The sequence below is a fragment of the Rhinoraja longicauda genome, chromosome 5, assembly GCF_053455715.1.
Source record: "Rhinoraja longicauda isolate Sanriku21f chromosome 5, sRhiLon1.1, whole genome shotgun sequence".
In the NCBI taxonomy this organism is placed as follows: domain Eukaryota; kingdom Metazoa; phylum Chordata; class Chondrichthyes; order Rajiformes; family Arhynchobatidae; genus Rhinoraja; species Rhinoraja longicauda.
In genome coordinates this window covers 2,171,657-2,198,171 of record NC_135957.1, presented here as the reverse complement: position 1 = coordinate 2,198,171, position 26,515 = coordinate 2,171,657, and the positions used below count along the sequence as shown (strand labels likewise).

Sequence of the window (26,515 nt, the reverse complement as noted above, 5' to 3'; positions counted from 1 at the left end):
TGTGAAACAATTGTCCCTAGTGGGTGTAGGATGGTGTTAGTGTGCGGGGACCGCTGGGTGGCGCGGACTTGGTGGGCCGAAGGGCCTGTTTCCGCGCTGTATCTCTAAACTAAAACTAAACTAAAAATCATCGATTTTGTTGAAACAAAAGTGATCATACATCATCGGTGGTCACTGGAAGCGAGTGTGACTGTCCTCTCCATAGGGTCGGACGCCTGTGCGTGACTTTGTTTAACGTGGGGAGACTGGTGCACAGACAGCCACCACACGGTCCTTGACAGATCTGGGTCAGGATCCAGTGGCGTGGAGTCTAAGACGATCGGGGACCCTCTCCTGCTGCAGCCTTCATCCATCCGCCTTCCCAGCCGTTGTGACGCTCCACTAAAGTCAGCCGTCACCCTCCCTCCGCCTGTTCCACCGTTGAGGTCTTCGAACAGTACAGCACAGGAGCGGGCCCCAGAGCCCACAATGTTTGCACCGAACACGATGCCGTTAAAATGATCTCATCTTCCTGCACATGACCCACATCCCTCAATTCCCGGCACTACCATGAGCCCATCTAAAAGTCTCTTCAACGCCACTATCATATCCTGCTTTTTATTTTTCATTCATACAGCGTGGAAACAGGCCCCTCGGTCCAACTTGCCAACGCCATCCAACATGCCCCTTCGACACTAGTCCCACCTGCCTGCGTTTGGCCCATATCCGTCCAAACCTGTCCTATCCATGTAGCTGTCCAAATGTCTCTTTACCGTTGTGAAAGTCTTTGCCTCAACTACCTCCTGTGGCAGCTTGTTCCTTATTCTCTTCTTGCGTTTGAGGCAGCAGAGGTTATGTAACGCCCTCCAGGCGCTGTAGCCAGTGCAATGTGCTGTTGTCGAGGGCCGTGAGGTCTACCCCTCCACCAGGGGGACGGAGGACAGTGCAGTCGAGAATGCCGTGCTGCGCTGTTTGCTGGTCTGCTCCACACACGCAGGCTGCTGATGGACGCAACCCCCAACGATGCATGTTGGCATTGAACCGGCCGACCCTTGTGCGGAGCCGGTTCAGGGTGACCCACCCTTTGCGGGGCGTGTCCGAGCCGGGTGGGGCTGTGGTGTTCGGTGCGACAGTGAATTGAGGAGGTGGCGATGTCGGTTCCCAGCTGGTTCTCCATGCTCCTAGTACGTTGAAACCGGAGCCACAGAGGGTCGCTGCGTGACGGGAGAAAGGGCGACGAGACGACAGGCGTTGAGGTCTCAGTTGCTGTGAATCCTGGGCGAGGTGGTGCAAAAGATGTTTGGCGTCCGATGGGGCCTTGCACACCAGCCTATGAGTGAAGAACTCTCTGCGAAGCTTGGCGGGCGCGATACCTGCGAGCACCGGCAGGAGATCCGTCGGAGTAGGGAGCAGGCAGCCAGTGAGCTCATTCCATACACCCACCACTCATTATGTAAAGAGGTTATCCCTCAGATTGCTATTAAATCTTTTCCCCCTCACCTTAAACCTCTGTCCTCTTATTCGTGATTCCCCTCCTCTTGTTCTTGATTCCCTTACTCTGGGCAAAGGACTGCATCTACCCGATCTATTCCTCTCATGACAGTGTACACCTCTATCAGTCTGAAGAAGGGTCTCGACCCGAAACGTCACCCATTCCTTCTCTCCTGAGATGATGCCTGACCTGCTGAGTTACTCCAGCATTTTGTGAAATAAATAACCTCTATAATATAAGAAAATAACTGCAGATGCTGGTACGAATCGAAGGTATTTATTCACAAAATGCTGGAGTAACTCAGCAGGTCAGGCAGCATCTCAGGAGAGAAGGAATGGGTGACGTTTCGGGTCGAGACCCTTCTTCAGACTGATCATTTGAAGAAGGGTCTCGACCCGAAACGTCACCCATTCCTTCTCTCCCGAGATGCTGCCTGACCCGCTGAGTTACTCCAGCATTTTGTGAATAAATAACCTCTATAAGATCACCTCATCCTCCTGTGCTCCTGTGCTTCACTAAATGCGAATTAGTGCGATAAAGGTGGAGATGATTAATTTGATCGGCTATTTTCTCTTCAAATAGGTTGCCTTGCGAAAGGCCTGCAGGGCACAATGCTCGTAGGTTGGTGTGCGGTACGAGTAATCAGATGCGAGTGTGCGAACCAGGTCAACCTCTCCATAAAAGATAAGGTGATACCAAACACAATAATGCTTGTTGCTAACACAGCACGAGAGCAATTTTAATCCCAACAGTCTCTCATGCTGAAAAATGAGATGACTTCAATTGTGCCCATTGAGGTGTCAAAAGCTTTCCACGCGGTCAACCTCAAGCCTGCAAGGCCAGAGAGGACTTTATGCACGCTGTAAATTGAGCATTAGTGGGGAGTAAATCTGATGGCAGCAGACAGGCCACAGATTACAACAACCGGGAAATGATTCCTGCAGGTAATTGCCTTTAAATATTTTGACATAGTTCCCCTGTATTTCCTCAGAATGACTAATATCGCCTCCTCACTCGGTCTTCTTGATGGATGTAGTGCGAAGACACTGCATCTGTGGGAAACGTTGTACCTGCAGCTCACCATTCTCGTGCATTGGACAATAAACTCCACTTGACTTGCTTTTATTGTTTGCATGGAAATGTCGATGGTGCCGACCATCATATTCTTAGCTCCAACATATTCTTAGATCCTCCCGTCACCCCCAACCCAGCGAGGAATGTGGGCAATCCACTGTGGTGGATGTCTATGTTAACTTTTATGCAGTTGTGCGTCTTGTTGCTTTTTGTTTAGTATGGCTGTAAGGTGATACGAATATCACTGTACCTTGATTAGGAAAATAACTGCAGATGCTGGTACAGATCGAAGGTATCACAAAATGCTGGAGTAACTCAGCGGGCCAGGCAGCATCTAGGAGAGAGGGAATGGGTGATGTTTCGGCTTGACCCGAAACGTCACCCATTCCCTCTCTCCTAGATGCTGCCTGAGCTGCTGAGTTACTCGAGCATTTTTTTTAGATTTAGAGATACAGCGCAGAAACAGGCCCTTCGGCCCACCGGGTCCGGTCCGCCCAGCGATCCCCGCACATTAACACTATCCTACACACACTAGGGACAATTTCTTTTTACATTTACCCAGCCAATTAACCTACATACCTGCACGTCTTTGGAGTGTGGGAGGAAACCGAAGATCTCGGAGAAAACCCACGCAGGTCACGGGGAGAACGTACAAACTCCGTACAGACGGCACCCGTAGTCGGGATGGAACCTGAGTCTCCGGCGCTGCATTCGCTGTAAGGCAGCAACTCTACCGCTGCGCCCATTTACTGTACCTTGATTGGTACACGTGACAATAAAAGACCTTTGAAACCTTTGAACTCTTTATTTATGTGCACAAAAAGCAGGGTACGAGACAGCAAAATGAAGAGAGGGGAGGCACTGTGCAGGAAGGAACTGCAGATGCTGGTGTACACCGAAGGTAGACACAAAATGCTGGAGTAACTCAGCGGGACAGGCAGCGTCTCTGGAGAGAAGGAATGGGGGGCGTTTCGGGTCGTGACCCTTCTTCAGAAGACACTGAATATCCTTTTCGTCATTGGAACACTGTGGGTAATTGATCAAGACCAGCTAGCACATAATAGGGCGGCACGGTAGCGCAGCGGTAGAGTTGCTGCTTTACAGTGAATGCAGCGCCGGAGACTCAGGTTCGATCCTGACTACGGGTGCTGCACTGTAAGGAGTTTGTACGTTCTCCCCGTGACCTGCGTGGGTTTTCTCCGAGATCTTCGGTTTCCTCCCACACTCCAAAGACGTACAGGTATGTAGGTTAATTGGCTGGGCAAATGTAAATATTGTCCCTAGTGGGTGTAGGATAGTGTTAATGTGCGGGGATCACTGGGCGGCACGGACTTGGAGGGCCGAAAAGGCCTGTTTCCGGCTGTATATATATGATATGATATGATATGATATGATAATAGACACGAGTCTAATATGAGGAGGAATTTCTTTGGCCATTGGATGGTGGGCCTGTGAGATCCATTGCAACAGACGGCCTGCGAGGGTATTTTTAAAGCGGAGATTGGCAGCTTCTTCGTTGGTGCGGGTGTCGAAGGATATGTGGAAAAGGCAGGAGAATTGGGTTGAGAGGGAAAAATAGACCAGCCATGATCAATTGGTGGAGGAGACTCGATGGGCCGAATATCTTATGGTCTATTTAACCCTGGCATCTCTTAGCTTAGACCAATGCACCCTAACGCTCACCAGCTAGAAAACCTCTTGCATTTTTCCTTCTATCTCACTCGTGCTAACGCATTTGCTGGGATATTCGACCGTTAGCTCCTTCCGCCCGGCCTTTACTATCTCGTTGCTGGCAGGGACATTTTATATCACCACCGGTCAGAGATAAGGTACCGGAAGACTGGAGAGGATTAGTGTTTAGGAAGGAACTGCAGATGCTGGTTTACACCGAAGATAGACACAAAATGCTGGAGTAACTCAGCATCTCTGGAGAAAAGGAATAGATGGCTTTATCGGTCAAGAAGGGGCTCGACCTGAAACATTACCTATTCCTTTCCTGCACAGTGCCTCCCCTCTCTTCATTTTGCTGTCTCGTACCCTGCTTTTGTACACCAGCATCTGCAGTTCCTTCCTGCACAGTGCCTCCCTTCTCTTCATTTTGCAGTCTCGTACCAATAGACCATAGACAATAGGTGCAGGAGGAGGCCATTCGGCCCTTCGAGCCAGCACCGCCATTCAATGTGATCATGTCTACATTCACCAGAAGTAATTCTTGAGCATCACGCTGTTGCAACTGAGTGTTTTTGGTCAGCTATCAGATTAATTCCGCCATTCCCAACTGAAGTGGTTGTCAAGGGTAATTGCAATGCTCCATCTGTGGACCGCTGTGCTCAGTTTATTCAGTGCAAACCAGTGATCCAATCTGGAAATAACCTTGTTCACTGAAACAACTCCGAGTCCACTTGGCAGGATGAAGCCTGGCAAGTGATAGGTGGATACGGGTGAGGGGGGGTGGAGGGGTCGATTGAGAGATGGGTAGCGTAGTGATGGAGAGGGAGTAAAAAGAAAGATGTCAGATAAGGAGAGAAGAGGAACGAAATGCAAAGACAGAGAGAGAGATATGGATAGAAGGGCAAAGGAGGAGGCTAAAGATGGGGGATAACAGGCAATTGAGGGACGATAGTCAAGTCAAGTCAATTTTATTTGTATAGCACATTTAAAAGCAACCCACGTTGACCAAAGTGCTGTACATCAGTTCAGGTACTAAGAACGAACATACAATGGCACACAAACATAACAGCACATACATAAACAGTTCACAGCGCCCCCTCAGAGGGCCTCAAACGCTAGGGAGTAGAAATAGGTTTTGAGCCTGGACTTAAAGGAGTGGATGGAGGGGGCAGTTCTGATGGGGAGAGGGATGCTGTTCCACAGTCTAGGGGCTGCAACCGCAAAAGCGCGGTCACCCTGAGCTGACGCCTAGATCGTGGGATAGACACAAAAAGCTGGATTAATTCAGTGGGACACGCAGCATCTCTGGAGGGAAGGAATGGGGTTTAAAGGAGGGTCTCGACCCGAAACGTCACCCGTTCCTTCTCCACAGAGATGCTGCCTGCCCCGCTGAGTTACTCCAGCACTGTGTGTCTGTCTTCAGTTCAGTTTAAACTGCAGCTGCAGTTCCTTCCTACACAGGGAGTTGAGAGACTCAGGGGTGGGAGGTGAGTGCAGGAAGGGGGGGGGGGGGGGGGGGGGGGGGAAGGAGCAGAGTGACCGGAGGATACAGTCTACCAGTCGGCTTACCGTTTGCCACGCTTTGTCCCGCCCCGTCTCTCTTTTACAGCTTTCTCTCCCCCTGCTCCTATCAGCCTGACGAAGGGTCCGGACCCGAATGATCGCTTGCCCATTTGCTGCACAAATGTCGCCTGACCCGCTGAATTCCTCTGGCACTTTGTGATTTTAGTTTGGCTCAGTTTGGTTTAGAGATCCACCATGGAAACAGGCCGCTCAGTTCACCGAGTCCGCGTCGACCATCTTCTTTCTCTCCTCTGAGCGCTATTCCAAATGCTCCCTTCAAAGTCACCAGGGTCCCTGTTCCCATTCCCATTCACACTACTTCTACGTTATTCTATTTTCCCTTCTACTCTCCGCACATGAGGAGCATTTCTACGGAGGGCCAATTAAGCCACAAACCCAAGCACGTTCACAGGTTATGGGAGTAGAAGGAGGCCATCGAGTCCACTCCTCCATTCAATCATGGCTGATCTCTGCCTCCTCATCCTGTTTCATCCAGATCCAGGGGCCACAGTTTAAGAATAAGGGGTAGGCCATTTAGAACGGAGGTGAGGAAAAACGTTTTCAGTCAGAGAGTTATGAATCTGTGGAATTCTCTGCCTCAGAAGGCAGTGGAGGCCAATTCTCTGAATGCATTCAAGAGAGAGCTAGATAGAGCTCTTAGGGATAGCGGAGTCAGGAGGTATGGGGAGAAGGCAGGAACGGGGTACTGATTGAGAATGATCTGCCATGATCACATTGAATGGCGGTGCTGGCTCGAAGGGCCGAATGGCCTCCTCCTGCACCTATTGTCTATTGTCTATTTTCCTGCCTTCTCCCCATGAACCTGGACAGCCGCTCCAGTCAAGAACTTGTCCGCCCCTTCCGTCAAAATATCCCCGTCGGTGGGATGTGGCGGGAAACTCGAGCACCCGGAGGAGATCAAGGCGGCGGGCCACGGGGAGATCGTGCAAACTCCGCGCACGGATCAAACCCGGGGCTGTGGCGCTGTGAGGCCGCCGCGCCGCCCCCCTCTTTTGCGAGACTGCTGAGAGCGTTTATTCCTCATTGAAAACTCTGATCCTCGCATCGAGACCATGTTGGACAGGATCTGCATGATCAATTGGGGCAGCAAACAATGACTCAAAGAGCCGAAAGACCATGGAAAAGGACAATTATCGAGTTATGCTCAACGGCACATGGATAACTGACGGGGCAATAGGGGGACAGAGGATTAGATGTGCAGTTTTATGTGATGTCATATCAACAAACTAAACGATCCCAGGCAGGGAAGCCTTGCCACTGATAAATCAGGTGCAGCACATATTGACATAACAGTAAATGTGAGGTCCACTTTAATCCACTAAACTATCATTATGTTGAAGTTGGTACAGGGTTCACTCAATCATTTTCTTTATACGCTTTGCCAACTATCGATTATTATTTGAATAGATGCAAAGAAAAGTGGCAATTATTCACGTCAGTCTTACCTGGTGATAAATCCTCAGCTGGAAGGTCCTGATGGTCCTCTTGTTTCTTCAGCGATTGAGCTCCACTTCCCTCACCTTTGTCTTCTTCAGGGCACAGAGTGGTCAAAGCTCTCTCTGTTGGAGGGAGGGACAGAAACATTGGATTAGCACACTCAGATGCTTTAATGAGCAGCCGGGCCCCATATCAGTGTTTGCTCACCGAGACCGACCGCTCAGCCGGTTAATCCAATGCTGGTGGGAAAGTGAGTTTAAACAAATCACAAAATCAACGGCTTGATTACCTGCCGTGAAATTGAACGCAATTGTCAGGGAGTAAAACAGCGCTTGGAACAACACTGTGGATTAAAGCCAGGTGGAAGACTGGGGGAGGCAAGTAATTCCACAGTGGGGTGGAGTAGTGAAATTTGGGGGGCGGCCGCCAAGAACTAAGGGGGAACCGGCATGGAGCGGGGGTGGGGATAGGGTTGCCAACTGTCCTGTATTAGCCAGGACATCCCGTATTTTGGGCTAAATTGGTTTGTCCCATATGGGATCGCCCTTGTCCCGTATTAGGCCTGGGGGGCGCTGTAGGCCCGGACAGTGTAGGCCTGGACAGTGTAGGCCCGGACAGTGTAGGCCCGGACAGTGTAGGCCCGGACACTGTAGGCCCAGACACTGCAGGCCAGGGGGCCGCTGTAGGCCCCGGACACTGTAGGCCCAGACAGTGTAGGCCCCGAGACCCGGGCGACGCCTGATGGAGGTTGCGTAGCAACCCGCCTCCCGGCCCGGGCGGCCACCATTGGTGGAGCGGGAGCACGTGGCCGCTGGCTGGGTGAGGTCACGTGGGGTGCAGTGCGGTGACGTCACCTTTTGTCCCTTATTTGGGAGTGAGAAAGTTGGCAACCCTAGTGGGGGATTAAGAAAGGATAAGTACACTTTGTAACTTTGTCGGTGCCTCTGTGGCGACCCCTTTGTGTACTTTGTATGTGAAAACAAAGAACTTCACCGTACCTAGCTAGATACAAGTGACAACAATCATCGTCTCGGATTTCCGCTAGCCCCCAGAGCTCTATCTAACTCTCTTTTAAATTCCAGTGAATTGGCCTCCACTGCCCTCTGTGGCAGAGAATTCCACAAATTCACAACTCTCTGGGTGAAAAAGTTCCTTCTCACCTCAGTTTTAAATGGCCTCCCCTTTATTCTTAGATTGTGTGGCCCCTGGTTCTAGACTCCCCCAACATTGGGAACATTTTTCCTGCACCTAGCTTGTCCAGTCCTTTTATATTTTTATAAGTTTCTGTAAGAGGCGGCACGGTGGCGCAGCGGTAGAGTTGCTGCCTTACAGCGAATGCAGCGCCGGAGACTCAGGTTCGATTCTGACTACGGGCGCCGTCTGTACGGAGTTTGTACGTTCTCCCCGTGACCTGCATAGGTTTTCTCCGAGATCTTCGGTTTCCTCCCACACTCCAAAGACGTACAGGTATGTAGGTTAATTGACTGGGTAAATGTAAAAATTGTCCCTAGTGTGTAGGATAGTGTTAGTGTGCGGGGATCGCTGGGCGGCGCGGACTCGGTGGGCCGAAGGGCCTGTTTCCGCGCTGTATCTCTAAATCTAAAAAGATCCCCTCTCATCCTTCTAAATTCCAGTGGATACAAGCCCAGTCTTTCCAATCTTTCCTCATGTGTCAGTCCCGCCATCCCGGGGATTAATCTCGTGAACCTGCGCTGCACTGCCCCAATAGCAGGGATGTCCTTCCTCAAATTAGGCTCAGCGGATGATTTTCCTTCTGTCCTTTGAAGCTCACAGAGGGTCACGGTTACCGTGCTCCCTTTGAACCTACTGGGGCCCGTCCCCATACTCCTTCTCAACTCACCGAGGGCTCTAGTTCCCACGCGCTCGAAAAACCTACAGCGCATACTGTAAATGTGTTCCAATGCTATGTAACATCAAACAAAAAGCAAATCGAAAGTTTGTGCTGGGTATTAAGTGAATAAACTTCCAATAGACAGGGCGGCACGGTGGCGCAGCTGAAGAGTTGGTGTCTTACAGTGCCAGAGAGCCGGCTTCGATTCGGACCACGGGCGCAGTCTGCATTGCTAAAACTTCTGTGAAGAGAGGATTGTTGCAGGGTTTGCTGCTCTCAGGTCTGCATGTCTATGCTTTAAAGCACCTGAAGGTATTTATTCACAAAATGCTGGAGTAACTCAGCAGGTCAGGCAGCATCTCAGGAGAGAAGGAATGGGTGACGTTTCGGGTCGAGACCCTTCTTCAGACTGATGTCAGGGGGGACGGGACAAAGGAAGGATATAAGTGGAGACAGGAAGATAGAGGGAGAACTGGGAAGGGGGAGGGAAAGAGAGGGACAGAGGAACTATCTAAAGTTGGAGAAGTCGATGTTCATACCGCTGGGCTGCAAGCTGCCCAAGCGAAATATGAGGTGCTGTTCCTCCAATTTCCGTTGGCCTCACTATGGCACTGGAGGAGGCCCATGACAGAAAGGTCAGACCGGGAGTGGGAGGGGGAGTTGAAGTGCACAGCCACCGGGAGATCAGGTTGGTTAAAGCACCTGCATCTTCTCCCAGAAGGTCGAAGAGAGAAATGCAAAGGCTAGGAATAACAGGTAGCCTTGCCATCAGGATACTTTCTATACTTTTCAGGGCGGCACAGTGACACAGCGGTAGAGTTGCTGCCCGACAGTGCCAGCCACCTGGGTTCAATCCTGACCACAGGTGCTGCCTGCACGGAGTTTGCATGTTCTCCCAGTGGGTTTTCCCTGGGTGCTCCGGTTTCCTCTCACACTCTAAAGACGTACAGGTTTGCAGGTTGTGTGGGAGGGGGTGGGGGGAGGGTGGAGACTGGAAGTAAGAAAAGACCAGGACAAACCAGATGACCTCAGGCAGGGAGGTTCACTGATGGGCAGATTGTTGGCTGGTGACCGTACGATCCCAAGAGGGATACATCGAGGGGTTTCTAACTCCCAAATAACTGGGACAGAAGGTGACGTCACCGCCCGCATCCGACATGACGTCACCCAGCCAGTGGCTACGTGCTGCCGCTCCACCAATGGCGGCGGGCCGGGAGCCGGGTTGCTATGCAACCTCCATTCGGCGAACACTCTCGGCCCTTCTCACCGAACACACTCTGTTAGCCTACACTGTCCGGGCCTACAGCGGCCCCTGGGCCTACATTGTCCAGGCCTACAGCGGCCCCAGGGCCTACAGTGTCCGGGCCTACAGCGACCCCCGGGCCTACACTGTCCGGGCCTACAGCGGTCCTCGGGCCTACACTGTCCGGGCCTACAGCGGCCCCGAGGCCTACACTGTCCAGGCCTACAGCGACCCCCGGGCCTACAGTGTCCGGGCCTACAGCGACCCCCTGGGCCTACACTGTCCGGGCCTTCAGCGCCCCCCGGGCCTAATATGGGACGAGGGCGGTCCCGTACGGGACGAACCAATTTAGCTCAATATACGGGATGTCCCAGCTAATATGGAACAGTTGGCAACCCTGGATACATCGTTGTGACCTGTGGAACTGGTTAAACACCATTAAACTGGGGGCAGTGCTTGTCTAAGTTGCCTAAAATTAGAGAATTTGTGAGCCTCCTTCAGCACTGTTTGTCCTGTAGTATTTATGCTGGCTCATTGGGCATTCACGACAAGCTTGTCATGTCTATGTTTCTATGTTTCTACATCTTTCTTTAAAAAATAACTCTGGCTTTCGTCCTTCCTCCTTCTTGCCATTTCAATTATAGACGTTTCGAATTGAACTCAACTATCTTTGCACTGACAGTGTCTAAGCTGAAAGCTTTTCGTTCCTGAGGGGTTTTGGAATGAGTTAGCGCTCGTTGAAGCCCATCAAAGGAGGAAGCAAACACGATGGAGTCGAAAAGCCAGAGAGCTGATGAGAAGTTTGGGAGTGTGGCTGACCAGAAAAAAACAAAGAGTGGTCTATAATGTGCATTCAAAGGTGCATTAAAATTATTCAAAATAAATAACCAAAGAAACATAGAAAAATAGGTGCAGGAGGAGGCCATTCAGCCCTTCGAGCCAGCACCGCCATTCAATACGATCATGGCTGATCATCTAAAATCAGTATCCCGTTCCTGCTTTCTCCCCATATCCATTGATTCCGTAGCCCTAAGAGCTCCATCTAACTTTCATAGAAACATAGAAAATAGGTGCAGGAGTAGGCCATTCAGCCCTTCGAGCCTGCACCGCCATTCAATATGATCATGGCTGATCATCCAACTCAGAATCCTGTACCTGCCTTCTCTCCATACCCCCTGATCCCTTTAGCCACAAGGGCCACATCTAACTCCCTCTTAAATATAGCCAATGAACTGTCCTCAACTACCTTCTGTGGCAGAGAATTCCACAGATTCACCACTCTCTGTGTGAAAAAAAACTTTCTCATCTCGGTCCTAAAAGACTTCCCCCTTATCCTTAAACTGTGCCCCTTGTTCTGGACTTCCCCAACATCAGGAACAATCTTCCCGCATCTAGCCTGTCCAACCCCTTAAGAATTTTGTAAGTTTCTATAAGATCCCCCCTCAATCTTCTAAATTCCAGCGAGTACAAGCCAAGTCTATCCAGTCTTTCTTCATATGAAAGTCCTGCCATCCCAGGAATCAATCTGGTGAACCTTCTCTGTACTCCCTCTATGGCAAGAATGTCTTTCCTCAGATTAGGAGACCAAAACTGTACGCAATACTCCAGGTGTGGTCTCACCAATGCCCTGTACAGGAAACATCTTAGAAAGATCCAGTGAATCGGTCTCCACTGCCTTCTGTGGCAGAGAATTCCACAGACTCACAACTGTCTGGGTTAAAATCTTTTTCCTTACCTATCAAAACAAGAGTGCTTAGGTGCAAGGTGACAGGAAGAAGTTTTAAAGGTGACTCGAAGGGAAGGTTCTGATGCAGGGAATGGTTAATAACTGGAATTCACTGCCTGAGGAGGTGGTGAAGTCAGAAAAAAGCATGACCTTGATGAGATATTTAGATAGATAAATATAGAAAATAAGTGCAAGAGGCCATTTGGCCTTCGAGCCAGCACCGCCATTCATTGTGATCATGGCTGATCATCCACAATCAGTAACCCGTGCCTGCCTTCTCCCCATATCCCTTGATTCCGTTAGCCCCTAGAGCTCTATCTAATTCTCTTTTAAATTCATCCAGTGAATCGGCCTCCACTGCCTTCTGTGGCAGAGAATTCCACAAATTCACAACTTTCTGGGTGAAAAAGTTTGTTTCTCGCCTCATTTTTAAATGGCCTCCCCTTTATTCTTAGACTGTGTGGCCCCTGATTGTGGACTCCCCCAACATTGGGAACATTTTTCTTGCATCTAGCTTGTCCAGTCCTTTTATAATTTTATACGTCTCTATCAGGTCCCCTCTCATCCTTCTAAACTCTAGTGAGTACAAGCCCAGTCTTTCCAATCTTTTCTCATGTTGGCGGTCACGGTGGCGCAGCGGTAGAGTTGCCGCCTTACAGCGAATGCAGCGCCGGAGACTCAGGTTCGATCCCGACTACGGGCGCCGTCTGTACGGAGTTTGTACGTTCTCCCCGTGACCTGCGTGGGTTTTATCATATCATATCATATCATATATATACAGCCGGAAACAGGCCTTTTCGGCCCTCCAAGTCCGTGCCGCCCAGCGATCCCCGTACATTAACACTATCCTACACCCACTAGGGACAATTTTTACATTTACCCAGCCAATTAACCTACATACCCTACATAACCTACATTCTCAGAGATCTTCGGTTTCCTCCCACACCCCAAAGACGTAGGTTAATTGGCTGGGCAAATGTAAAAATTGTCCCTAGTGGGTGTAGGATAGTGTTAGTGTGCGGGGATCGCTGGGCGGCGCGGACCCGGTGGGCCGAAGGGCCTGTTTCTGCGCTGTATCTCTAAAAAAAATCTAAAATCTCATATGACAGTCCCGCCATCCCGGCATGGAAATCTACAACTTTGATGGTAAATGGGATTAGTGTAGATGCACCACACGAATGTATTGGGTCAAAGGGCTGATTTTTTTGTTGCTTTATGAATAGGAGTGCTCTTTTGGGCTGTCATTTGCATTCTATACCTGCGGTTTGCAACTAAGCTGGATCAATACTTTGACTAAATTATATTCCCTTGATCAAAAGAAAGAGAACATGAATAGGTGATGCTTCGGATCCGACCCGAAACATTATCTTTCCACGTTCTCCAGAGATGCTGCTGACTTGTTGAGTTATTCCAGCACTTTGTTGGCTTAATTTATTATATTATTGTCACGAGCCCTGAGGCTTTTTTGTCGCATGCTGTCCAGTCAGCGAAAAGCCTATACACGATTAAAATCAAGCCGTCCAGTGTACAGACACAGGATAAAGGGAAAATATTGAGTGCAAGGTAAAGTTCAGTAAAGTCTGATTAAAGATAGTTGGATAGTGTAAACCTGCATCTGCAGTTGTATAGGAAAGAACTGCAGATGCCGGGTTTAAATCGAAGGTAGACACAAACTGCTGGAGTAACTCGGCAGGTCAGGCAGTATCTCGGGAGAGAAGGAATGGGTAACGTTTCGGGTCAAGACCCTTCTTCAGACTGAAGTCCCCTCCCCCCATTCGCAACAAGGACAGAATCCCCCTCGTTCTCACCTTCCACCCCATCAGCCGTCGCATGCAGCATATAAACCTCCAACATTTTCGCCACCTCCAACGTGATCCCACTACTGGCCACATCTTCCCATCTCCTCCCCTTTCTGCGTTCCACAGAGACCGTTCCCTCCGTAACTCCCTGGTCCATTCGTCCCTTCCCATCCAAACCACCCCCTCCCCGGGCACTTTCCCCTGCAACCGCACGAGATGCAATACCTGTCCTTTTATCCCTTTACCTCCCACCCCCCTCCCCGACTCCATCCAAGGACCCCGACAGTCTTTCCAGGTGAGGCAGAGGTTCACCTGCACCTCCTCGTATATCGGCGAGACCAAGCGCAGGCTCGGCGATCATTTCGCTGAACATCTCCGCTCAGTCTGCCTTAACCTACCTGATCTCCCGGTGGCTCAGCACTTCAACTCCCCCTCCCATTCCCAATCTGACCTTTCTGTCCTGGGCCTCCTCCATTGTCAGAGTGAGGCCCAGCGCAAATTGGAGGAACAACATCTCATATTTCGCTTGGGCAGCTAACACCCCAGCGGTATGAACATTGACTTCTCTAACTTCAAATAACCCTTGCTTTCCCTCTCCCTCCATCCCCTCCACCTTTCCCAGTTCTCCCACCAGTCTTCCTGTCTCCGACTACATTCTATCTCTGTCCCGCCCCCTCCCCTGACATCAGTCTGGAGAAGGGTCTCGACCTGAAACGTCACCTATTCCTTCTCTCCAGAGATGCTGCCTGACCCGCCGAGTTACTCCAGCATCTTGTGTCCACCTTCACACTTCTCTACTTGTATGCAGCCAATTTTAGACAATATTCAGGCATAGTTTGGGGTGGCATGGTGGCGCAGCGGTAGAGTTGCTGCCTCACAGCGCCAGAGTCCCGGCTTTGACCCAGACTACGGGTGCTATCTGTACAGAGAGTAGTCCTGAACTACTATTTAACTCATTGGACACCCTTGGACTATCTTTGACCAGACTTTACTGGACTTCATCTTGCACTAAACGTTATTCCTTTTATCATGTATCTATCTGTACACTGTGAATGGCTCAATTATAATCATGTATTGCCTTTCTGCTGACTGGTTAGCGTGCAACAATAGGTTTTCACTGTACCTCGGTACACGTAAACTAAACTCAAACTCAAACTCAACTCAACTGAGCCGCTGAGTTGCTCCAGCATTTTGTTCTTTGTAATCAGCCACTAGGTGGGGCAATTATTCACAAAACGCTGGGGTAACTCAGCAGGTCAGGCAGCATCTCGGGAGAGAAGGAATGGGTGACGTTTTGGGTCGAGACCCTTCTTCAGACTGAAGAAGTCTGCCCACTAGGTGGGGCAAGGTACAGTTGTGGTAGTCATTCCCTGCAGGAATTGACAGACACAGTCCACTTGCTCCGAGTTCTCAGAGGGTACTAAAATGAAAATATTCCCTTCTCTACCCACCCCCAGAGTCCGGACTAATATGCCGTTCAGTTTATGTAAGAAAATAACTGCAGATGCTGGTACAAATCGAAGGTATTTATTTCACAAAATGCTGGGAGTAACTCAGCAGGTCAGGCAGCATCTCAGGAGAGAAGGGATGGGTGACGTTTCGGGTCGAGACCCTTCTTCAGTCTGAAGAAGGGTCTCGATCCGAAACGTCACCCATTCCTCCTTCTCTCCTGAGATGCTGCCTGTCCTGCTGTCGTTCAGTTTATTATTGTTGCGTGCAAGAAAGTTTTTGTTTGCGTGCCATCCAGTTAAAAAAAAATGAAGGTTACAATCAAGTGGTCCAGAGTGCACAGATACAGGATATAGGATGCCACATTTAGTGCAAGATACAACATTGAAGTCGAATAAAGCCCAATTAAAAATGGCACAAAAGTCTTCAATGGGGGTATGTGTGAGATCAGGACCGCACTCTAGCTGATGAGAGGATGTTCAGTTGCCTGATAACGGGTGGGAAGAAACCGTCCCTGAATCTGGAGGTGTGTTTTCACATTTCTGCACCTTCCTTTTCCTTCCTTCAGTTCCCCCTCCCTCTACTTTCTGTCTGAAGAAGGGTTCCGACCCGAAATGTTAGATGGAGCTCTGGGGTGGTGGAATCAAGGGGTTAGTGGAATCAAGGGGTTTGGGGAGAAGGCAGGCATGGGGTACTGATTGTGGACGATCAGCCATGATCACAATAAATGGCGGTGCTGGCTCGAGGGGCCAAATGGCCTCCTCCTGCACCTATTTTCTATGTTGCTATGAAATGTCACTTGTTCCTTTTCCTCAGAGATGCTGCCTGACCCTTGCCTGATGGGAGTGGGGAGAGTAGGGAGGACAGGCCCTTGATTATACTGGCAGCGTGAAGTGGACGATGTCAATGGAAGGGAGGTTGGTTTGTGCGATGGGTCACCCAGGGATAAATGCAATGTTTTGAGAGCCAGAAAGTTTATATATCTTAAGTTAGCTCACTAAATGACAAAAGAACAAAGTAGCACTTATCATGTTCAGTTTAGAGACACAGCGCGGAAACAGGCCCTTCGGCTAACTGAGTCAGTGCAGACCAGCGGGCTAACACTATCCTGCTCGCTCTGGGAGCAATTTACAATTTTACCGAGCCGATTCGCCTACAAACCTGCACATCTTTGGAGTTTGGGAGGAAACCGGAGCTCCTGGAGAAGACCCACGCAGGTCACGGGGAGAACGTGCAAACTCCATACAGACCGAAGGTATTTATTTCACAAAATGCTGGAGTAACTCAGCAGGTCAGGCAGCGTCTCAGGAGAGAAGGAATGGGTGACGTTTCGGGTCGAGACCCTTCTTCAGACCGAAACGTCGCCCATTCCTTCTCTCCCGAGATGCTGCCTGACCTGCTGAGTTACTCCAGCATTTTGTGAAATAAATACCTTCGATTTGTACCAGCACCTGCAGTTATTTTCTTACAACTCCGTGCAGACAGCACACGCAGTCGGGATGGAACCCGGGTCTCTGGCGCTGTGAGGCAGCAACTCTACCGCTGCGCCACCGTGCTACCTCTCCAGTGTCCTTGGTTGGGGTGTGGGTGGGGGAGGGCAGGAATCTTTCTCTTGCTGCTCAAGCAACACAGTGAAACAGCTGGTAGAGCTGTTGCCCCACTATACAAGCGGCAACTGGTCAATGGTTGGCATGCTGCGTGCAGGGGCTGTCAGATATTCTCAGGAAGCTTTGAGAATACGGGGGCGTCACGTTGGCGCAGAGGTAGAGTTGCTGTCTCACAGCGCCGAAGACCCGGGTTCAATCCCGACTGCGGGAGCTGCCTGTACGGAGCTTGTACGTTCTCCCCGTGACCCGCGTGGGTTTTCTCCGAGATCCTTCCCTCCCACACTCCAAAGACATGCAGGTTTGTCGGTCGATGGAGGCCAAATGTTGACAGTGGAGGCCAAATCACTGGATAGATTTGAGAGGCCAATTCTCTGAATGCATTCAAGAGAGAGTTAGATAGAGCTATAGGGGCTAGCGGAATCAAGGGATATGAAGAGAAGGCAGGCACGGGTTACTGATTTTGGATGATCAGCCATGATCACAATGAATGGCGGTGCTGGCTCGAAGGGCCGAATGGCCTCCTCCTGCACCTAATTTATGTGTCTGTGTCTTAATTGGCTTGGTATAAATGTAAATTGGCCCTGGTGTGTGCAGAATAGTGTTAGTGTGCTGGGATCGCTGGGCGGCGCGGACTCGGTGGGCCGAAGGGCCTGTTTCCGCGCTGTATCTCCACACTAAACATCATTGAAACGTTCCCTTCGTCCTCCCGTAAGGGCGGCATGGTGGCGTAGCGGTAGAGCCACTGCCTCACAGCGCTAGAGACCCTGGTTCATCCCTGACCTCGGATGCTGTCAGTGTGGAGTTTGCGCGTTCTCACCGTGACCGCGTGGGTTTCCTCCGGGTGCTCCGGTTTCCCCTCACATCCCAAAGGCGTGCGGGTTTTGTTGGTTAATTGGGCCTCTGTAAATTGTCCCTGGGGTGGAAGGAGTGGATGCGGATGTGGGGGCAACATAGAAATGTTGTGAATGGGCGATCGACGGACTGCGCGGACTCGGTGAATAGTTTCCATGCTGTTTCGCCGGTCCCTTTCAGAATGGCAGGCAGTGACTAGTGGGGTACCGCAAGGCTCGGTGCTGGGACCACATCTATTTACAATATACATTAATGATTTGGATGAAGGGATTAAAAGTAACATTAGCAAATTTTCAGACGACACAAAGCTGGGTGGCAGTGTGAACTGTGAGGAGGATGCTATGAGGATGCAGGGTGACTTGGACAGGTTGTGTGAGTGGGCAGATGCATGGCAGATGCTGTTTAATGTGGATAAATGTGAGGTTATCCACTTTGGTGGGAAGAACATGAAGGCAGATTATTATCTGAATGGTGTCAAGTTAGGAAATGGGGAAGTACAAAGAGATCTGGGTGTCCTTGTTCATCAGTCACTTAAAGTTAGCATTCAGGTACAGCATGCTGTGAAGAAAGCTAATGGCATGTTGGCCTTTATGACAAGAGGAGTTGAGTATAGAAGCAAAGAGGTCCTTCTGCAGTTGTACAGGGCCCTAGTGAGATCGCACCTGGAGTACTGTGTGCTGTTTTGGTCTCCAAATTTGAGGAAGGACATTCTTGCTATTGAGCGCGTGCAGTGTAGGTTTACTAGGTTAATTCCCAGAATGGCGGGATTCTCATATGTTGAGAGACTGGAGCGACTGGGCTTGTATTCACTGGAATTTAGAAGGATGAGAGGGGATCTTATTGAAACATATAAGATTATTAAGGGGTTGGAAACATGTTCCCAATGTTGGGGGAGTCCAGACCAGGGGCCACAGTTTAAGGCCATTTAGAACGGAGATGAGGAACAACTTTTTCACTCAGAGAGTTGTAAATCTGTGGAATTCTTTGCCTCAGAAGGCAGTGGAGGCCAATTCTCAGGATGCTTTCAAGAGACAGTTAGATAAAGTTCTTAATGATAGCGGAGTCAGGGGGTATTGGGGAGAGGGCAGGAACGAGATACTGATTGTTCACGATCAGCCACGATCACGGCTAATGGCGGTGCTGGCTCGAAGGGCTGATTGGCATACTCCTGCACCTCTTGCCTATTGTCTATTGACCAAACTCAGTGCACGCGAGAGTTTGAGCTGCCACCTTTGCCTCCTTGTGCATCCATATCCGCTGATGAGACCACTCCGTTCCACCAGCAGCCCATGCTCACATGTTGTGCACAGAACCGATGACAAATGACCTCGTGCTCAGGTAATGCTTCGAGTTTAGGTATAACTTCTGAGGAGCTGTCACTGTAATGCAGAGACTAATTTGCACAAAACAACAGCTCATAAATGATGAATGAACGAATCAATTTTTTCGGAATTGTTTGGAAGAGGAAATTCTTGCCCGGCAGACCGGGCGAACGAGGTTGTGCCCTGATGAATAGTCACCCATTGGAGACATTAAACCTGTCGTCTCATCATAAACGCTGTCGACCCGACCGAGTGTTTTCAATATTTACTGCTTTTGTTTCAGATTTCCAACATTTCGGTAAGTTTTACTTTCACTTGCTTTGATTATCTACATTGCTTGCTTTTTTCTTGAATTATGCAGCAGCATCATTTCTATTTACCTTCTGTCTGGCATGTTTTATACGTCTAACTTGGAAATCTGCAACTCTGGCAATGCATCACTCCTTCAGTATGCCACTAAACGCAGGCCAGACCATCAGGGCGGCACGTTGGCACAGCGGTAGAGTTGCTGCCTTACAGCGAATGCAGCGCCTGAGACTCAGGTTCGATCCTGACTACGGACGCCGTCTGTACGGAGTTTGTACGTTCTCCCCGTGGCCTGCGTGGGTTTTCTCCGAGATCTTCGGTTTCCTCCCACACTCCAAAGACTTACGGGTATGTAGGTTAATTGACTGGGTAAAATGTAAAAAAATGTCCCTAGTGTGTGTAGGATAGTGTTAATGTACGGGGATCGCTGGGCGGCGCGGACTCGGTGGGCCGAAGGGCCTGTTTGCGCGCTGTATCTCTAAATCTAAAAAAAAAAATCTAAAAAATCGCACAAACCAACCTCCCTTCCACTGACTCCATCTACACCTCACTCTGCCTCGGCAAGGTCAGCAGCCCAGACCGTCACACAAACCAACCTCCCTTCCACTGACTCCATCTGCACCTCACGCTGCCTCGGCAAGGCCAGCAGCATAATCAAGCACCAGTCTCACCTCAGCCACTCCCTCTTCTCCCCTCTCCCATCAGGCAAGAGATACGGAAATGCACACCTCCAGATTCAGGGACAGTTTCTTCCCAGTTGCTATCAGGCTTGATAGAGATAATTTGAGGAAAGACGTCCTTGGCATTGAGGCAGTGCAGCTTAGGTTCACCAGGTTAATCCCTGGGATGGAGGGACTGTCATATGAGGAAAGATTGGATAGACTGAGCTTGTATTCACTGGAGTTTAGAAGGATGAAAGGGGATCTTATAGAGACGTATAAAATTATAAAAGGACTGGACAAGCTGGATGCAGCACAAATGTTCCCAATGTTGGGGGAGTCCAGAACCAGGGGCCACAGTCTAAGAATAAAGGGTAGGCCATTTAAAGCTGAGGTGAGAAGAAACATTTTTCACCCAGAGAGTTGTGAAACTGTGGAATTCTCTGCCACAAAAGGCAGTGGAGGCCAATTCGCTGGATGGATTTAAAAAAGAGAGTTAGATCGAGCTCTAAGGGCTAGTGGAATTAAGGGATATGGGGAGAAGGCAGGCACGGGTTACTGATTGTGGATGATCAGCCACGATCACAATGAATGGCGGTGCTGGCTCGAAGGGCCGAATGACCTCCTCCGGCACCTATTTTCTATGTTTCTATACAGCGTGGAAACAGGCCCTTTGGCCCACCGAGCCTGTGCCGAACAGCGATCATCCTTGTACTGCCCTACACATTATGGGCAATTTACAATCTTCCCGAAGCCAATTGACTTCAAAACCTGCATGTCTTTTTGGGATGTGAGAAGAAACTTGGAGCACCTGGAGAAAACCCACGCGGTCAAAGGGAGAATGTACAAGCAGCAGCCGAGGTCAGAATTGAACACTCTTTCCTGGCGCTGTGAATTCGGCTGCTGCGCCACTGTGTCGCCATAGATACTGTCCAGAGATGCCGCCTGACCTGCTGAGTTACTCCAGCACTTTACGTGTCTTTTGTCAGTCTTCATCGTTAAGAATTGAAGTACAAGAGGAACCCATGCTGTAATTATATATATATATATATACACCGATCAGCCAAAACATTCTGACCTGATCAGCCAAAACATTATGACCACCCGCCTAATATGCTGTTGGTCATCCGTGTGCAGCCCCATACGCAGCAGGGTGCGATGCACTGTGTATTGTGACACATTCCTCCCGTGACCACCATTAACATTTTCTGTGACTTGTGCCACAGTCGACCTTCTGTCGGTTCGGACCAGACGGGATAGCCTTCGTTGCCCTCACGCATCGATGAGCCTTGGGCGCCCAACACCCTGTCTGTCGCCGGTTTGTGGCTTGTCCCTCCTCGGACCACTGTCGGTAGGTACTCACCACTGCTGACCGGGAGCACCCCACAAGCCTTGCCATTTCACAGATGCTCTGACCCAGTCGTCTGGCCATAACAATTTGGCCCTTGTCAAAGTCGCTCAGGTCTTTACTCCTGCCCATTTCTCCTGCGTCCAACACATTAACTTCAAGAACTGACTGTTCACTTGCTACCTAATATATCCCACCCCTTGACAGGTGCCATTGTAACAAGATAATCAATGTTATTCACTTCACCTGTCAGTGGTCATAATGTTTTGGCTGATCTGCGTATATATATATACAGTAAAATTACTATATACACTAAACACACAGTAAAATTTCTATTATTTAGTACAATTCCGATACAATTCCTATTACTATGATTACCGTAAACTGCAGGAATATGGCTGCTGTTTGGGTTTGCCTGCCAAAGAAAAGACACACCAACATCGTGTTTTTTTTTTTAGGAAAATAACTGCAGATGCTGGTACAAATCGTAGGCATCACAAACTCCCCCTCCCACTCCCAGTCTGACCTTTCTGTCATGGGCCTCCTCCAGTGCCACAGTGAGGCCCACCGCAAATTGGAGGAATAGCACCTCATATTTCACCTGGGCAGCTTGCAGCCCAGTGGTATGAACATTGACTTCTCCAACTTTAGATAGTTCCTCTGTCCCTCTCTTCCCCTCCTCCTTCCCAGTTCTCCCACTGTCTTCCTGTCTCCACCTATATCCTTCCTTTGTCCCGCCCCCCTGACATCAGTCTGAAGAAGGGTCTCGACCCGAAACGTCGCCCATTACCTCTCTCCTGAGATGCTGCCTGACCTGCTGAGTTGCTCCAGCATTTTGTGATACCCGTGTTTTTTTCTTTGATAAGCAGACCAAAGAAGATTTGCAGCTTGATTCATGGCACGGAATGTTTGCTCCAGGAATAGAAAAGGCCTTTTTCCCCAGAGTTTGGAGGAATACAACATTTTTAGATGACATGATGGATACTAAAGACATGTTTCCCTAGGCTGAAGATCGAGAAGTAAAGAGCGTCATCTCTGGATAAGGAGTCAATTATTTTAAGAATGAGTTGAGGACCATTTCCTCCTTCATTGTAATTTTCTGTTCCAAAGGGCTGTGCATAATTGGATAATACATTCAAGGCCAAACGATCTTTCGACGGAAGATTTTAAAAACCGGGAGACAAGCGCCAACTCAAAATAAATTAACAGGATAAAAAAGGAATCTTTGACAGACTTCCCAACTTGAATGTTAGAATGTCTTTTTATTTACAGGCCCGCACAAGTTGTTGTTCAACTTGAAGGCAGACACAAAATGCTGGAGTAACTCAGCGGGTCAGGCAGCATCTCTGGAGAACATGGATGGGTGACATTTTGGGTCGAGACCCTTCTTCAGACTGATGTCAGGGGGGGGGGGGGAGGCGGGACAGAGATAGGATGTAGTCGGAGACAGGAAGACTAGTGGGAGAACTGGGAAGAGGGAGGGGATAGAGAGGGACAGCAGGGACTATCTGAAGTTAGAGGTCAATGTTCATACCGCTGGGGTGTAAACTACCCAAGCGAAATATGAGGTGCTGTTCCTCCAAGTGCGCTGGGCCTCACTTTGACAATGGAGGAGGCCCAGGACAGAAAGGTCAGGTTGGGAATGGGAGGGGGAGTTGAAGTGCTGAGCCATCGGGAGATCAGGTTGGTTGAGACAGACTGAGCGAAGGTGTTCAGTGAAACGATCGCCGAGCCTGCGCTTGGTCTCGCCGATGTAGAGAAGTTGACATCTAGAGCAGCGGATACAATAGATGAGGTTGGAGGAGGTGCTGGTGAATCTCTGCCTCACCTGGAAAGACTGTTTGGGTCCTTGGATGGAGTCGAGGGGGGAGGTAAAGGGACATGTGTTGTTCTATATTTCTATCTCCTGCGGTTGCAGGGGAAAGTACCTGGGGAAGGGGTGGTTTGGGTGGGAGGGGACGAGTGGACCAGGGAGTTACGGAGGGAACGGTCTCTGCGGAACGCAGAAAGGGGTGGAGATGGGAAGATGTGGCCAGTACTGGGATCCCGTTGGAGGTGGCGAAAATGTTGGAGGATGATTTGTTGTATGCGACGGCTGATGGGGTGACAGGTGAGGACATTTTGTGTCTACCTTCGATTTAAACCAGCATCTGCAGTTTTTTTTCCTACACATTGTTGTTCAACTTTCTGCTTTTCTTCTATAACACTTTTTGTTTTAACATAGAACATACTGTAGAAAGGTACTCCGTCTGAAGAAGGGTTCTGACCCGAAGTGTCACCGATTCCTTTTCTCCAGAGTCTGAAGAAGGGTTCCGACCCGAAACGTCATCTATTCCTTTTCTCCAGAGATGCTGCCTGACCCGCTGAGTTACCCCAGCACTTTGTTTCTACAGTGGTAGAGTTGCTGCCTCACAACGCCGGAGACCCGGGTTCGATCCAGACTACGGGCGTCGTCTGTACGGAGTTTGGACGTTCTCGCCGTGACATGCGCGGGTTTTCTTCGAGATCTTCGGTTTCCTCCCACACTCCACCGACGTACAAGTTTGTAGGTTAATTGACAGTATAAATGTTTTTAAAAATGTCCCTGGTGTGTGTGTGTTGTTGTTCGTCCTTCGGGTTGGAAGATGACCATAACTTCACTTTCAGTTGGAGGATTGGTGACTGTGGGTCCGGAAGTGACTGGTGAGGCCAATCCGGGCCCAGAAGGCACGCCCACACGTAGGACACAAGTGGATGGGTGATGCAGTGGAAGTGGAGGTAGCCCGGGCCTTGCGCGCGGTGCGTTTCCTCTGGGCCTCTGCAGTGCGTCTGTTCTCTGCTGCACGGGCTCCTGTGGTGAGCTTGCTACGCCAGGTTGGACGGTCCAGAGCAAGAGACTCCCAAGTGCTGAGGTTGATGTCCAAGTCTTTGAGGGACACTTTGAGGCAGTCCTTAAACCGTTTCGTCTGTCCTCCTACTGAGCGCTTGCCCTGACACAGTTCTCCACACAGAAGCTGTTTTGGCAGTCGACTCTCGGGCATTCTGACGACATGGCCTGCCCATCTGGCTTGGGCTTTCCGTAGGAGGGTCTGGACGCTGGGGATTCTGGCCCGTTCCAAGACCTCTGTGTCGGGAATTAGTGTTAGTCTGCGGGGATCGCTGGTCGGTGAGACAAAGGGCCTGAATCCCTGCTGTATCTCGAAACTAAACTAAACTAAACCTTCACCACCACCCTTCCTCTGTTTCACCGACAAAGGTCCATATCCCTTTACATTGCAACGACTAGTGGTCGTGCTCCATTGAAACAATACAGGCACCTTGCGTTTATGTGAGGTTATCCATTTTGGTGGCAAGAACAGGAAGGCAGATTATTATCTGAACGGTGTCAGATTAGGAAAAGGGGAGGTGCAACGAGACCTGGGTGTGCTTGTACATCAGTCACTGAACGTAAGCATGCAGGTACAGCAGGCAGTGAAGAAAGCTAATGGCATGTTGGCCTTCATAACGAGAGGATTTGAGTTTAGGAGCAAGGAGGTCTTACTGCTGTTGTACAGTACCCTGGTGAGATCGCACCTGGAATATTGTGTGCAGTTTTGGTCTCCTAATTTGAGGAAGGACATTATTACCATTGAGGGAGTGCAGTGTAGGTTTACCACGTTAATTCCCGGGATGGCGGGACTGACGTATGATGAAAGAATGGGTAGACTGGGCTTGTATTCACTGGAATTTGGAAGGATGAGAGGGGATCTTATAGAAACATACAAAGTTCTTAAAGGATTGGACAGGTTAGAAGCAGGAAAAATGTTTCCGATGTTGGGGGAGTCCAGAACCAGGGGTCACAGTCTAAGAATAAAGGGGAGGCTGTTTAGGACTGAGATGATGAAAAACTTTTTCACCCAGAGAGTTGTGAATCTGTGGAACTCTCTGCCACAGAAGGCAGTGGAGGCCAATTCACTGGATGTTTTCAAGAGATAGTTAGATTTAGCTCTTAGGGCTAAGGGAATCATGGGATATGGGGAAAAAGCATGAACGGGGTACTGATTTTAGATGATCAGTCATGATCATATTGAATGGCGGTGCTGGCTCGAAGGGCTGAATGGCCAATTCCTGCACCTATTTTCTACGTTTCTATGTTTCTACGCGGGGGTTACATTCTTGAAAAACAGCGCCCAATTCAAAAACGCAGAAACATATAAATGTAATCATTTGAACAAGATTAAATTTGAGCACGTTATATTAAAAAATACAGCCATCAATTAGGTTTTGGTATTAATTAAACAAGTTCGCTATTTTAAAAACAGATAATGTGTCATCCGTCCACATTCTCTGGGGATGCTGCCTGACTCGACGAGCTACTTGTCCAGCACTTAGCGTCTTTTTTTGTTGTAAACAAGCACCTGCATTTCCTTGCAAATACCGCATCCTCCGTCTACGCCGCATCTGCGCCCGGGATGAGGTGTTTCACACTAGGGCATCAGAGATGTGCTCATTCTTCAGGAAACGGGGCTTCCCCTCTTCCATTACAGATGAGGCTGTCACTAGGGTCTCTTCTACATCCCGCAGCTCCGCTCTTGCTCCCCCTCCCCCCACTCGTAACAAGGACAGAATCCCCCTCGTTCTCACCTTCCACCCCACCAGCCAGCGGATCCAACAAATCATCTGCCAACATTTCCGTCACCTACAACGTGACCCCACCACTGGCCACATCTTCCCATCCCCGCTCCTTTCTGCGTTCCGCAGAGACCGTTCCCTCCGTAACTCCCTGGTCCACTCGTCCCTTCCTACCCAAACCACCCCATCCCCTTGCACTTTCCCCTGCAACCGCACGAGATGCAACACCTGTCCCTTTACATCCCCCCTCAACTCCATCCAAGGACCCAAACAGTCTTTCCAGGTGAGACAGAGGTTCACCTGCACCTCCTCCAACCTCATCTATTGCATCCGCTGCTCTAGATGTCAACTTCTTTACATCGGCGAAACCAAACGCAGGCTCGGCGATCGCTTCGCTCAACACCTGCGCTCAGTCCGCATTAACCAACCTGATCTCCCGGTGGCTGAGCACTTCAACTCCCCCTCCCATTACCAGTCTGACCTTTCTGTCATGGGCCTTCTCCAGTGCCATAGTGAGGCCCACCG

General features: G+C 49.8%; 1 protein-coding gene across 1 annotated transcript in view; it reads right to left on the bottom strand.

Moving 5' to 3' along the window:
* The window catches only part of slc4a1ap (solute carrier family 4 member 1 adaptor protein), a 209,883-nt gene that overhangs the window by 28,196 nt on the left and 155,172 nt on the right, over positions 1 to 26,515 (bottom strand). Inside the window, exon 12 of the mRNA XM_078399941.1 lies at positions 7,246 to 7,359. Coding sequence (XP_078256067.1) covers positions 7,246 to 7,359 — 114 coding nt within the window. The remainder of the gene's footprint in view (positions 1 to 7,245; positions 7,360 to 26,515) is intronic.